Below are 14,658 nucleotides of genomic sequence, written 5' to 3'. Positions count from 1 at the left end.
TCCTGTATTAGCATGGCGTTATAGGAATGTAAATATCAGGTACTCCAAAATAAATTACAGACATAATGCAAAATCTGACCCAGTTCTTAGGAACACAGACTATAAAACACTATAACAAAGGCCAAAATCCATAGCGAATCTCCATTGTCTCAGAAAACAGAATTTAAAGAAGTCCTTCCCTATTCATTCGTGTTATCACCGGTAAATGAGAATAATTATCTTCCTGCCCTTTGTCATTAATATATGCTTGCCACTTCTTGGCAAATGTCTCTGGTTTGCTTTTTGGTTGGTGGGTGAAAGGTGAGTGGAATGCAGTTAAGGTAGCAGATTTTCCCACAAACAGGCAGTGCAGACATAATATCTTTCCACACTGCACTTGATGCTCTGAATTATTAATTAGGACGTTAAATATATAGCTCAGTGCATGAGGTTATATTTAACTCCATATACTGACGATCTGAGCTTTGCACCTTCCTGGGTTTGAAAATTAGATTCTGTAACAACAGGATTTCTTATGTTTGTTCAGAAAATCATACCTGTAACAAGGGTGGGGAGTCACTTTAAGCAGACCCAGAGAGGTGAAAAGTCAATTGAGGTCCTGGATGGAATCCCCAAACAGGAACTGGGAAAAGAACAACGTCCATTATTAGCTCCTTGGCACTTTACTCCCAGGTTCCATCTTCCAGAAAATTCTGTTTCAAAGCATTAGAAAAGACCTGGGCTTCCATCAACCAGACCCAGGTTCTGATTTGGATTCTGCCAAAACCGAAGATACAAAAATAGGGGGTTAGATCAATAAATATGGGTGCATCCCCTCAATGAAATAGTATGCAATTATTATGTTAAAAAAATGTATGCAAACATTTTGTGAAGTGGATGGCACTGCAATGTTTAATGTAAAGGCAAAACATTAGAAGCATTGTAAATGTCTGTTGAAATGGGTTTGGAAAAATAAATTATGATCCATAATGTTGTGAACTGACCAAGGTCAATTTGGTCAGGTAGTCTTACGAGGCTCTCTTGTAACTGCCATTAGTCCAAGGTAGGTGAGGCCTACCTATTCCCCACCTAGCCACCAGGTTGTAACAAGAGCAGGTCTCAGGCCCAGATCAGCCAGGTGGAAATTAACAAGCAGGCCTAAGCAACAGTGGTACAACCTCTTCTGTGTACCCAAAGGAGTCCCAGCTCGGTCCTTGCATGCAAAATTCATTTAAGGCGGAGGCTACAGCACTCTAGAAGCAGGATTCTATTAGCCTTGAAGGCAGCATCAGGCGACCAGAATATCCAGATTCATGGTTGGACAAAGGCCCCCCTAGAGATCTAGCCAGACATGCCCCTGAGCACAAGCTACATGCCTGCCTAGATTCAACTGCCCTGTCTGTGCAAGTTCGGAGAGTGTCTCTAAAATAGTTCAGGCAAGCCATATACCTTGAATACTTCTCAGTTCAACAATAAGAGCCCATTGGGAATATCCGTTGTACAGATTCACTTGAACAATCACTCTGCTAATTAGCAAAATCTAGTGTTGATGGGAGGTAAAAATAGATGAAGCTCGTGGAGGGTGACTTTTCTGATTAAAGTTGGCCGCCGCTCCTGGAGTGGGAATTCCCGTAAAGAGCAGCTCACTGGCCCTGAAAGCATAGCTTAAACTAAATAACACACTTTATAACACACTGCCCGTCCTTAAAGTAAATTAGAGACATCGTAACACAGACAACAGAATACTATGCACCAATTAAAAAGAGTATGACACATTGCTTCCTGCTACAGCAAGATAGCTAAACCATTTTAAAGTAAAATAAGCAAGAATATATAACATGATTTTTATTTTTTAAATTTATTTATTTATTTATTTTTGCGGTACGCTGGCCTCTCACTGTTGTGGCCTCTCCCTTTGCGGAGCACAGGCTCCGGACGCGCAGGCTCAGCGGCCATGGCTCACGGGCCCAGCCACTCCGCGGCATGTGGGATCTTCCCGGACCGGGGCACGAACCCGCGTCCCCTGCATCGGCAGGCGGACTCTCAACCACTGCGCCACCAGGGAAGCCCTGATTTTTATTTTTATAAAAAAAAAAATCATATATATGATTAAATAGGTATAAAGGAAAGTCTAAACAGATATAAAATTTATTGTTACCCCTAGAGAATAATTAGCAGGAAGAGAAGGGGGGACCTTCCATTGTTTCTTTATGCATTTCTGCGTTTTGAATTTTTTATGAGTATGTGTTACTTTGATAACATGAATTTTAAAACTTAAAGCTTGTTAGAAAAGGATGTTGGGGAAGAATAATTATGTGGAGAAATGTTTATAATATATTCTTGGCTAAAATACATTAGATAGTATTATATTAGATATGGCAGCCACTGTCTCCTCATCTGTGTGCAACCCCCCTGTTGGGGATTGTGTTTTCCAAAGATGGTCACGCCAATAAATATGCCAACGCACAAGCTCTTCTTCCGGTGTGACTTTGACAGGCCTCCGTTGACAGGTGGGGGTGGGGGTGCTGCGTTCCCTCCCCTTGAACCTGGGCACACCTTTCTTGCTTTTTTTTAATTAAAGTGTTAACAATTTTTTAGTTTTTCTTACTGTTTTATTTATTTATTTGTTTGTTTATTTATTTATGGCTGCGTTGGGTCTTCATTGCTGTGCGCGGGCTTTCTCTAGTTGTGGCGAGCAGGGGCTACTCTTCGTTGCGGTGCACGGGCTTCTCATTGCGGTGGCTTCTCTTGTTGCGGAGCATGGGCTCTAGGCGCGTGGGCTTCAGTAGTTGTGGCTCGTGGGCTCTAGAGCGCTGGCTCGGTAGTTGTGGCGCACGGGCTTATTTGGGCACCCGTGTGGGATCCTCCCGGACCAGGGCTCGAACCCACGACCCCTGCATTGGCAGGTGAACTCGTAACCACTGTGCCACCAGGGAAGTCCCTCTTTTTTTTTAAATTTTATTTTATATTATAGTTGATTTACAATGTTGTGTTAGTTTTAGGTGTACAGCAAAGTGATTCAGTTACACATATACATATGTCTGTTCTTTTTCAGATTCTTTTCCCATATAGGTTACTACAGAATATTCAGTAGAGTTCCCTGTGCTATACAGTAGATCCTTGTTGATTAACTATTTTACATATAGTAGTGTGTATATGTTAATCCCAAATTCCTAATTTATCCCTCCCCCCACCTTTCCCCTTTGGTAACCATAAATTTGTTTTCAGAGTCTGTGAGTCTGTTTCTGTTTTGTAAATAAGTTCATTTGTACCATTTTTTTAGATTCCACATATAAGTCATATCATATGATATTTGTTTTTCTCTGTCTGACTTACTTCACTTAGTATGATAATCTCTAGGTCCACCCATGTTGCTGCAAGTGGCATTATTTCATTCTTTTTCATGGCTGAGTAATATTCCATTGTATATATGTACCACATCTTGTTTATCCGTTCCTCTGTTAATGGACATTTAGGTTGCTTCCATGTCCTGGCTATTGTAAATAGTGCTGCAGTGAACGCTGGGGTGCATGTATCGTTTCTAAATATATATATGCCCAGGAGAGGGATTGCTGGATCATATGGTAGTCTATTTTTAGTTTTTTAAGGAATCTCCATACTGTTCTCCATAGTGCTGTACCAATTTACATTCCCACCAACAGTGTAGGAGGGTCCCCTTTTCTCCACACCCTCTGCAGCATTTATTGTGTGTAGACATTTTGATGATGGCCATTCTGACCAGTGTGAGGTGATATCTCATTGTAGTTTTGATTTGCATTTCTCTAGTAAATAGTGATGTCGAGCATCTTTTCATGTGCTTTTTGGCCATCTGGGCAGATCTTTCTGTCTTCCTTGACCAAGCAAGTGATGTGATGAGCAAGTGAGCAAGGAAGTGATTGGTGCTCACTGACCTTCCAAGGCCCGGTCATAAAATGCAAAATGGCTGCCACCTGGCTTTCTCTCCCGCTTGGGACACACGCTTGAGCCTTTGGTGTCCTGAGCCATCATGTAAGACATCTGGTTACCCTGAAGCCACCATGCTGGAATGATCATGTAGACATCTTTTCATGTGGAATGATCATATAGACATCTTTTCATGTGGAAAGATCACGTATCAATAGAAATAGAGAGAGGAAGATACCCAGTATGCCCATCTGTGCCAACTCCCAGCTGTTTGAGTCTTCCCAGTTCAGGTGTCAGACACATGAGTGCAGAAGCCTTCAGAATGACCACACCTCCAGCCACCATCTGACGGCAGTGGCATGAGAGATCCCCAAGCCAGGACACCACCTAGCTGAGCTGCTCCCAAATTCCCGACGCAGAGAAACCCTAAGAGATTATAAAAGCTAATGATTTGAAGCCACTAAATTTGGGGGCTATTTGTGATGCAGCAGTAGATAACTATGACACCCCCTGAGAGAACCTGCCACTTCCTCAGTCTGGGAGGGGAAGCCCTAGGAATCCATTGGCTCCATATGGCCCTACACATACCACCAGTGACAGGACCCCTGGAGGCTGCCTTACCCCGGCGGGCCTTCTCTGTTTTTCTCTTCCGGAAATTTGCAACGTGAACACCAACATTGAGCCTCCTAGCTTGAAGGCACTAGGAACTTCAGCTTCAGTTTGTAGCCTGTGTCCCAATCTTCAGAGGACAGAAGAAGGAATCAAACACTTAGAGAAAAGCAGGAAAGAGAGAGACCTCGTAGCCTTAAAAAAGGAACCTCCTTTCCTGTTTTTCTGTCTTACTTCTGATGCTCTTCCTTGGTTCTTCCTTGAGACACCTTTATAACCATCATCATCTTCCCCTTTATTATTATGGCTAAGGATGACTGAATGCTCACACGCCAAGTTCTAAGTGCTATATGCATATTAACTTTTTTTTTAATTTTTAAAAATTATATATTTATTATTTATTTATTTTTGGCTGCATTGGGTCTTCGTTGCTGCGCAGGGCTTTCTGTGGTTGCAATGAGCCGGGGCTACTCTTCGTTGCGGTGCACGGGCTTCTCGTTGCGGTGGCTTCTCTTGTTGCAGAGCACAGGCTGTAGGCGCGCGGGCTTCAGTAGTTGTGGTACGCGGGCTCAGTAGTTGTGGCGCATGGGCTTAGTTGCTCCGTGGCATGTGGGATCTTCCCGGACCAGGGATTGAACCCATGTCCCCTGCATTGGCAGGCGGATTCTTAACCACTGCACCACCAGGGAAGCCCTATGCATATTAACTTCAATCGTCGCATGACCTATGGGGTTGACACCACAGTTATCCACATTTACAGATGAGGAAACTGAGCCCTGAAAGGTCAAGTCACTCGTCCAAGATCACAGTCAGTTGGATAACAGGAACTCTTTATCCAACACTGTTGTTATATACCCTTACATCCTACCAATAAAGACTCCCTGTTTTTGTTAAGGTCACTTGCAAACAAATCACTTCTGATCAAGCCAAATATGTATGGAAGTGTTCCAGTTTGGTAAAACTTGATACAAATAGACTTAACAGGAGTCCAGAGGGAAGGATGCAGTGGTTGCAGGAGACAACGCGATAGCTCCAGATACAGGTGCAGGTCAGAACTGCAGGTCACTGGGGCTTCCAGGCTTGAGATTCAGCTGCTGGTTGAGATGCAGAGCACTGCGGCTGTGCAGGAGTGAAGTCAGGGTGGGGCTGCAGACCGAGACCATCCATGCTCAGGCCAAGGCAAATTTAGAAGACGATGGAAGGAAATGAATCAAAACTCCAGTTGGATTAGGTTAAAACTGAGGGAATCTGATTAAAGTATGGGCTTTAGTTCATCATAATGTGTTAATATTGGTTCAGTAGTTGTGACAAATATACACCAAACTAACATAAGAGGTTAACAATAGGGGAAACTGGGTGTGGGGTATGTGGGAACTCTCTGTGCTATCTTTGCAACTTTTCTGTACACCTCAAACTATTCTCAAATTTAAAATGTACTCAAACGAGCAAACCATCTGTAACTAGAAGGCCGAACCGGGCACCAAGAGACAGTCTGACAGTGAACAAAAGCGGAAGCAAAGGCCAGAGCAGGAGTCTGAACACCGGGTGGGTTAGGAACACGAGGCTGAGTCTGACCTGCCCTTCTCTCCCCAGCCCTGGGCACGCCATCCAGCGCGCACTGGAACTCAGGACGCTCAAAATGTGTGTGTGTGGGGGGGGGGGATGGGGGGTGCATGCCTGAGGGCAGTGACGGTGCAAAGCCAGGCTCCCACGCTCCCCTCTCGGCTCTCACTAATCTCACTAACAACCGGGAGTGGGTCAGTGCAGGACGCCCCACAGGCTGCTGTGTGCAGGGTTCCTGGTGTTGCCCTCTGAGGTTGAGGGAGGGTATCTGGAGACTGGACATTTTTCATTCATAACTCACCACGTTCATAAGGAAGGGGAAGTAGCTGCCAGAGGTGATGGGAGAAGAGGGAGCACAGTTGGTTTCCTGATGCTGGTAATGGATCGGTAATGACCAATGCACACTCCTGAGTCTAGACTCTTTCCCATTATGGGCAGCAGGATGGATGCCCAACAGCGGACTGGAGCTAGGGAGGGCGGGGAGGGGGGAGATAGGGGCTTGAAGACTTTTGCTGGAAGCTTTAAATAGTTATGCAGGTGGGGGAGGGAGAGAGGAGGCAGTGACTGGGTCAGGAGAAAGGATGATTGGGCAGGTTTTGGGGGCCCAGCTGAGAGCCAATCCCCAGAGGTAGGGAAATTTCCACAGCAACAGTCAGCAGCCCATTATAGGAAGAGAAGGCAAGCAGCCACATGATTCTGGGGTCTGGGTTGTGTCCAGTAGTTCCAAGAGAAGTCCTGAGAGGCAGGGAAATCAGGGCGTAGTGAAGAGAAAGAGTGAGGGGTAGTCCATGGGCCCATAGCGGAATGAGCATGGCAGAAAAGATAGAAGGGGAGGGACTTCCGCGCTTCCACTGCAGGGGGCACGGGTTCGATCCCTGGTCAGGGAACTAAGATACTGCATGCTGTGCAGTGTGGCCAAAAAAAAAAAAAAAAAAAGACAGAAGGGGAGTCAGTGGGGGAAATAGAGGACCAAGGACCTGATCAGGTGACCAAGCATCCCAGCCAGCTCCTGTCAGCTTCAGAAGCTGTCTTGAAAACAGTTGTTGCCAAAGTATGGTCTTACCTTGTTCTTGCCTTTTGTAATTATCTGGAAAATGAACTTACTGTGATCACTTCACTAGCAGAAGATTCCCTTATACACTTTGTGTATGACTAGAAGCCATCATTTGTTAATTTGTTCATTCATTCATTCATCCATTCATATATCCAATGTTGAATGTTTACAATGCGCTCTGTCAACACTGGGCCCTGCTAACTTGGAGCTAAACCATATGAAAAGAAGCTTTTTCCCCTTTCCCCCTTCATATGGGATGTAAATTCTCAGGTTATTTATTCAGGGTTCATCTCCAAGTTAGCAGGACCCAGTGTTCACAGAGCACACTGCAAACACCCAACACTGGATATATGAATGAATGAGTGAATGAAAAAATTAAACAACTTCTATTCATGTTAGTTTAAATATACTCATCTACTAGGTGCAATCTGAGAATACTCTTAAAATATTTTAGGTGTAATTTGCCTACTGTAAAATGCACGGATCTTAAGTGAACAGCTTGTTGTGTTTTCATCTATGTATATCTCCCATGTAACCACAGTCGAGATCAAGATACAGAATATTTCTATCACCCCAGAAAGTTCCCTTGTGCCCCTTCTCAGTCTCTCTCCCTCACCCTCAGATTACGAACATTCTGACTTCTGTCATCGTAAGTTCAGAGGACATGGTGCTTTGGGTTAGGTTTTTCAGGGGGGTTTGGAGAGAAACTAACCCAGTCACTGAAGTCAGTATCCAGTGGCTCAGTGAAATGAAATGCCCACTAAAACTTGGAAATAAGATTGCGCTCTGTCTCAGTCAGAGTTTAATCAGGAAAACAAATATGGCGAAGACCATGGAAGGGGGCTGGAAGCTCTCACGAATGGAGAGGTATGGTATGTGCAGTCAAACCCAAAGGGGGCTTATTACAGTGCCCTGTCAGTCTGACACAATTATCTAGTCTGCCCAGTGGGTGTGTTCCAGCTGCGGAGATGGGTACAACAGAGCCTGATTCGTTAACTATTTGCTGTGGCTTCATACTCACCAAGTTGATTTTGAGTAACTAGGATTCCTGTGTCACTTGCATTTTTGGAGAGAAAACACTGACCAGGTTGTCATGAATATGCAGACTACCACATACTTATATATGTCAAAATGCTATTTGTAACTTTAAGAACTTACGACTTTATTGTTTTGGGTCAATGTCACAGTGTCAGATTCCCTCTGGGACACTGACAGAACTGTTGTTCTCAGGCTGGGGGGCTGAAGCCTGGATTTTGCCCTGTGGTGAATTCCCGCAGTAGATACCATCTCTAAGATCTCTTGTAAGACAGCAGTTAACATGCCAACCGTAACTCTGGCCTTTCTTTGGAAACTTCCACCCTCATTGAACACATGTTGTGTAAACACAAGAATCTCCAAACGTAAGTTGAAATCGCATACAAATAATTCCTACCAAGTCAAAGGGAGATACGACTCCTCAAGATTCCAACGAGCAAACTAGATTTTAAAAACCTTTTTTATTGTAAAATATAAGACACAAACATACAACATCAATGTTCAAAATGTGGATAATAATGAAATGAACGCTAGTGTAACAACAGCCATCCAAGTCATTAAGAAATGACCAGCATCCCCAGATCTTCATGTCCCTTTTAGATGTATCCCCCTCTCTCTGCCGCCCCATAGGTAACTTCTATGACATTTTTATGGTAATCATTTCCTGGCCTTTCTTTATACTTTGACCACCAATGCTGCGTCTCTAAACAGCATACTTTCTTTTTGTGTGGTTTTGAACTTTATATAAATGGAATCATACTGTTCATTTCTTATTTCTATATAATATAATACAATATAAATATAAATGTGATATATAATACATAATCTGTTATTTATATTTATTCCTTTTCATTATGATATAATATGCCATTGTATGAAACATACAATACCACAATTTATTATCTAGCCTACTGTTAATGGATATTTCAATTGCTTCCAGTTTGGGGCTATTATGAACTGTGTTGTTATGAACATTCTTGTACGTGTATTCTGCCACATGTAAGTGCATATTCCTATAGTATTTCTTCCAAGGAATGGAACTGCTGGGTCATAGGGTATGTATATCTTCAGCTCTAATAGACAAGGCAATGTTTTCAAAAATCGTTGTACCAATTTATACTCCCACCAGCATGTTATGAGAGTTTCAGTTGATTCGCATCCTTGCCTACACTTGGCATGGTCAGACTTTTAGGCTTTTGCCAATCTAGTGGTGTGTCGTGGTATCTCGTGGTTTCAAATTTGCGTTTCCCTAACTACTAATGAAGTTGAGCATCTTTTTATATAGTTGCTGATCTTTCCTATTTCCTCTTCTGCAAAGTATCTATTCAAGTCAGTTGCCCATTTTTCTATCAGGTGGTGTCTTATTGATTTGTAGGAGTGATTTCCACTTTCTGGATATAATTGATCTTTTCCCATTTTGTGACTTGTATTTTCACTTACCTTATGGGTTTTTTTTAATCGACTTTATTTTTTAGAACGTTTTAGATTTAAAGAAAAATTGAGAAGATACTACAGAGAGTTCCCATATACCTCACACTCAGCTTTCCCTGTTAACAACAACTTACATTAGTACGGCACGCATGTCAAAATTAATGAACCAATATTGATACATTATTCTTGACTAGAATCCATACTTTATTCAGATTTCCTTTTTCTGTTGCAGGATCCCGTCCAAGATCCCACATTACATTTAGTTGTCATGTCTACTTAGGCTCCTCTTGGCTGTGACAGTTCCTCAGACTTGCCTTGTTTTTGATGACCCTGATAGTTTTGAGGCACACCGGTCAGATATCTTGTAGGATGTCCCTCAATTGGGAGTTGTCTGATGTTTTTCTCATGATTAGACTGGGGTTATGGATTTGGGGAGGAAGGTCACAGAGATTGAGTGCCATTCTCATCCCATCATGTCAAGAGTATGTACTGTCAACATGGTTTGTCACTGTGGATGTTGACCTTGATCACCAGGCTGCAGCAGTGTTTGTCAGCTTCTCCTCTGTAAAGTTATTCTCTCCTTCTCTCTCACTTTTCCATTCTGTATATTGTGTCTTTTGAAAAGAAATCCTTAATTTTAATTTAGGAGCCCTCCACTGGGCTCCCTGATGGCTGATTTGCAGGGACCAGACCATCTCACAGTGGTCTCTCTGGGATCACTCAGAACTTACTGCTGGAATTAATAAGGGGTGGAGGGGGCAGAGTTGGGGAAGCAAACTATATTACATATTCTTTCAAATCTTCTATCTGGACCTCTCCTTTGGGAACTCAAGAACCAGGAATTTGACATTTTTGTTTTCTGGTTCTTCTCCAAGAGTCCTCCCCTCAGGGCAATGGATGGCTGGAGTCTTGGCTATTTGGCCTGGGAGGAGAGGTGTGGCAAGAGTCGGGGAGGAGGTTCTTTTAGGCTAACACATGGGTCATTACTTCAAATATTATCCTGCCACACACATATCCACCTTGAAATGCTTCAATGGAAAAGTTAACTGCACATCACCGGTTGTTTACTGAGCGCTAAAGATTGAATCAGAAGGGCTGTGTTCATAAAGCAGAACTGCTGACGATTCAGAAGGTGACCTTGAGTACGCATGCCCACCCCCAGGTTTCAATCTCTCAGTCTATGAAACAAGGAGAAAGCTTCCTACCGCGTTTATCCTGCTGCATTTCAAGGCTATAAGGAGCAGCAATGCCCCTTTGAGACCTCAGATGAAAAGGGGTCTTAGGTTTAAAGGACAAGCTGTTCACCCTTAGCTCAAAAATGGATGTTATTTCTCAAGACATAGAGTATGAAAGATTGTGAGATTTTGAGGTTTTCTTGGGGGGGGGGGAAGAGGCAGGATTTATTTTATGTTCCAGTCTATTTATAATATTTTTAGTCTACTTCAAATTAATAGAAATAAGAATGTCCTAGAACTCTTTCAAGAACAGAAAAATTCACTCCTTTCCCTGTTTCTTAGGCTGGATGAAATTGCAGGAGTTGTGCTCCACTTTTAGCTGATTATTTAGACAAACGTTTTCAGGGCCTTGGTCTAGAACCTGTTCTACAATACATAGCAAGAGGTACAAAGGATGAAATTTTAGTTGATGTGAAGAGAAATGATTCCATCGTGCTTGAAAATGAATTTTTAAAAAATGATTAAATTCTTATATTGATATCTATTTTTTTCAAGCCAGTCATTTTAGAGTTGTTTTGAACTTAGCTGCTTTAGATAGTTTTGGTAATCTAATAATTTCACATTCCTAATGAAAAAATATCCCTTCCCCCTTCAGATTTCTTTAAAATCACATTTGTGCAAATTCTCCTCCGAAAGAACGCCAATTCGAGAGTCCAAGGGTTTTCTGAAATTGAGCGAGGAAATCCAGATTCCATTCCCTAAACTGAGAGTGGCTTTGGTAAGCGTAGGGGTTCTAGACAGTTCAAACCTGAGTATTTTCCTAGGATACCTGAGAAACTGCTGAGGTCACTGCTTTCAACCCACTCTCCTTTTTTTCTCCCTCTATTAATCCCAAGAAGAAAATGGAGATTGGAAACTGAGGAAATAGTAGGGCATTTCCCCCCCAACAGTTTCGTCTCGCATTTGTGCACCGAACGGTGCTCAGACACCTTTCAGTGGCTCCCCATTTCCTACCAACTGAAGCGTGGTTCTTTTATGTAACATTCAACATCCTCAATAAACATGTCCCTAATTGAAATTTTTAGCACTTTGTGCCCCTCTTCTTTGGTTAAACTAAACATTTAATGCTTAACCTGATGGGTTTTCTCCCTGTCATAGCTTAGTTTTTGCTACCTGAAAGAACCTCCCCATCTCCTATCCTTGCGTACTGAAACCACATCCATCTTTCAAGGTCATTGGCTGGGACATCGTTTTCTGACCACAGATGATACACTGTCATTTCTTGCTTCATATCATAGGTTTAATAATAATAATAATAAAACCCCGTAAGATGTGAGAAGGGAGGATCCTGGTCAAATTATTATGTCTAGCCTTCGCCTAACACTGAGTGAATGGATGAAGGAAGTAATTAATGTAATTAACTCCTGGTAGATCAGAAAATCTTAGATAGGGTTGCCAGATTTAGCAAATCAAAATGCAGGACGCCCAGTTACATTTGAATTTCAGATAAACAACGGATACTTTTTTTTAGTATAAGTATGTCCCATGGAATATTCACGACATGTTTATGCTAAAAAGTATCGTTGTTTATCTGAAATTCAAACGTAACTGGGCGTCCTGTAGTTTATCTAGCACCCCTACTTGGAGTGCAGGGGTTTCCCGAAGCGCCTGGCTTCCTCCCAGCAGGTGCTCAGCATCTGTGTAATTGTCATAGCGAAACCCAAACCAGCCCTGCAGCTTCCACAGCTGCACCCGTAGCGGGGCGAGGCCACGCGACCGGGACAGACAGACACCCTGGTTGGAGACCGTCGCTCGAGACTGGCGAAAGGGTCCGCACCCGGGAGGCAGCCCCACCCTGTGGGCTCTCTGGACCCCTCGACAGGTTTCGTCATCCCCCCAGCCCCCGACCACCCGCCCTACCCTCCATCCCGTGACCGTTCGTCACGGGCCAGGAGAGGAACTCCCCGGCTCTTTGATCGCTGCCTGCCATTGGCAGGGCCTTCCATCCATCACGTTAGGCTCCGCCCATGACGCTAACGTTTCCCGGGCTTCGTCTCTTCCGCAGGCCGCGGCGTAGCTGGCGATTGGTGGAGAAGGCTGCGGCCGTCCCAGAGGAGGCGAGGACGGGGCGGGCTTAGGGGGTCGGGGCGAGCCCGAGCTCGTCAACCACTCGTGCGGCGGTGGTCGCTGGCGTCCCGCCGGCCAGCTCTGTGTCGACCTGCACTGCTGCGGCCGCCGCGGAACCATGGCTGTGCTCGTCGTGCTCTTGTCCTTCTTGGTGGCAGGTAAGGCCCCGGGCCGCGGGACTCGGGGGCGGCCGCGGGTGGGCGGCAGTGGGGCGGATGCCGCAGTGCGGGCAGCTGGCGATGGCCTCGGCCCAGCCGCCTCCTTCTCCGCCTTCTGTCCGGGCCGGCCTGTGGCGGCGCGGCCTGGCGGGCTTGCTGGGGCCGGGCGGGGCTGGGCTGCGTGCGGGCACCTGAGCCGGCCTCCACCCTTTGCCTCTTCAAGAAAGGCGCGCCCGCCTGTCTTGCTCCAGCCTCTTCCGGCTCGGGAGGCGCTTCGGAGGACGGGGATGCATTTCTCAGTCAACTGTTGAACTGCAGCCCTCTGCGAAGAAGTGAAGGCAGGCTTCTCAGTTGCCATTAGCTGCTGCTTTTCTTTGCATTTTTCTGGTGTCTTCATTTCTAGCGGTTATCATCAGTAATTGGTGAAATCTTCCCACTCCCCCCAGTGTTTCAGGATACGGAAGTTGGAGGTGGAGTAATTGTTTTTGTATGATTATTTCTCAAGGAGAATTTAAAGTTCCTCTCAGTAGTTTGCAATAGTTCCCAATTTTAAGGATTTGGAAACTAAGATGTGAGTCACGTTCTTAGGGTCACATGTCAAAAAATGGTAGTTTTCTCCGTGGAACCTAGGTTCCCTAGCATTCAACAAGGGGAATGCAAGTCAGCTCATAATTGGCCTCTTACCGTGCATCATGTAATTCGGTTAATTTTACACCAATCCTTAGAAGAGGATATCACCCTCGTTTTACAGAGTGGTCAAGCCTAGATAAATTACCCAAACAGCACACAAGTAGTAAGCCGCAAAGCTGGAATTGAACTCAGATCACCTGGTTCCAAAGTGTGGGCCTTTCCCATTATACATGTCGTGGCACAGGTGTGAGAATGTGGGAATGATGGGGGCAGGGACTGGGGGCACAGTGGTGAACAAGAGGCCGAGTTGAGAACAGTTTGGAGGAATGGGTCCCTGTTCCCCAGTGTGTCGATTCAAAAGCTAGACGTTAAAAATCTGTAGGACGCCTGTGCCGCTGCTCTGTGAGGTGCCGAGATGCCCCACTTTGGGAATGGTGGTTTAATTCTACATGAAGGTACAGACCTTTGATGTTTTTGAAACCTGCAGGTTTTCTCCATCCTTGGAGGTGCCCAGTGTTGTGTGTTGATGATAGTTACACTTACTTTAGTGACCCCCAAATTTTAAGGTTGTGTTGTACCTTTCGTCTCTGGCTCTGTCAAGGTCGTTCTGATCTATCTACTCAATTTCTTTGGGGGAATTTTTTAAGTTTTTAAATTCCGTTTTTGAAATTTAAAGATCTTCCTTCTGATACTGTGATTTAACTGAACATCTCGCTGAAATTCCATGTTTTAATGTTATGATTGATATTATTTTGATTCAGTGAGGTTTAGGGGTTTTTGTTAGGTTTTGGTCTGAGGCAAAATAATTGCTTCTGTATATGGTTTGAACCTGCTTTCCTAACTATAATAGTCTAGTTCATACAGATCAAGAATCTGATCCTGTCAGCTTCTGCACTGCATGCTCTTGTCAGATGAGGTGAAATTACTATTTTCCACAATGACTAAATGTGATTTAATGGAAAACATCTTTAAGAGATCTGACTTCTCTATTTGA

The 14,658-nt window shown here is 44.2% G+C and overlaps 1 protein-coding gene across 1 annotated transcript in view; it reads left to right on the top strand.

Moving 5' to 3' along the window:
• Positions 1-14,658, top strand: part of ATP6AP2 (ATPase H+ transporting accessory protein 2) — a 132,204-nt gene that overhangs the window by 100,210 nt on the left and 17,336 nt on the right. Inside the window, exon 5 of the mRNA XM_060002523.1 lies at positions 12,815-13,034. Within this exon, the coding sequence (XP_059858506.1) occupies positions 12,995-13,034 (40 nt within the window). The 5' untranslated portion in view covers positions 12,815-12,994. The remainder of the gene's footprint in view (positions 1-12,814; positions 13,035-14,658) is intronic.

This window comes from Delphinus delphis, chromosome X (genome assembly GCF_949987515.2).
Source record: "Delphinus delphis chromosome X, mDelDel1.2, whole genome shotgun sequence".
Lineage (NCBI taxonomy): Eukaryota > Metazoa > Chordata > Mammalia > Artiodactyla > Delphinidae > Delphinus > Delphinus delphis.
This window is presented reverse-complemented; position numbering and strand designations above follow the sequence as displayed.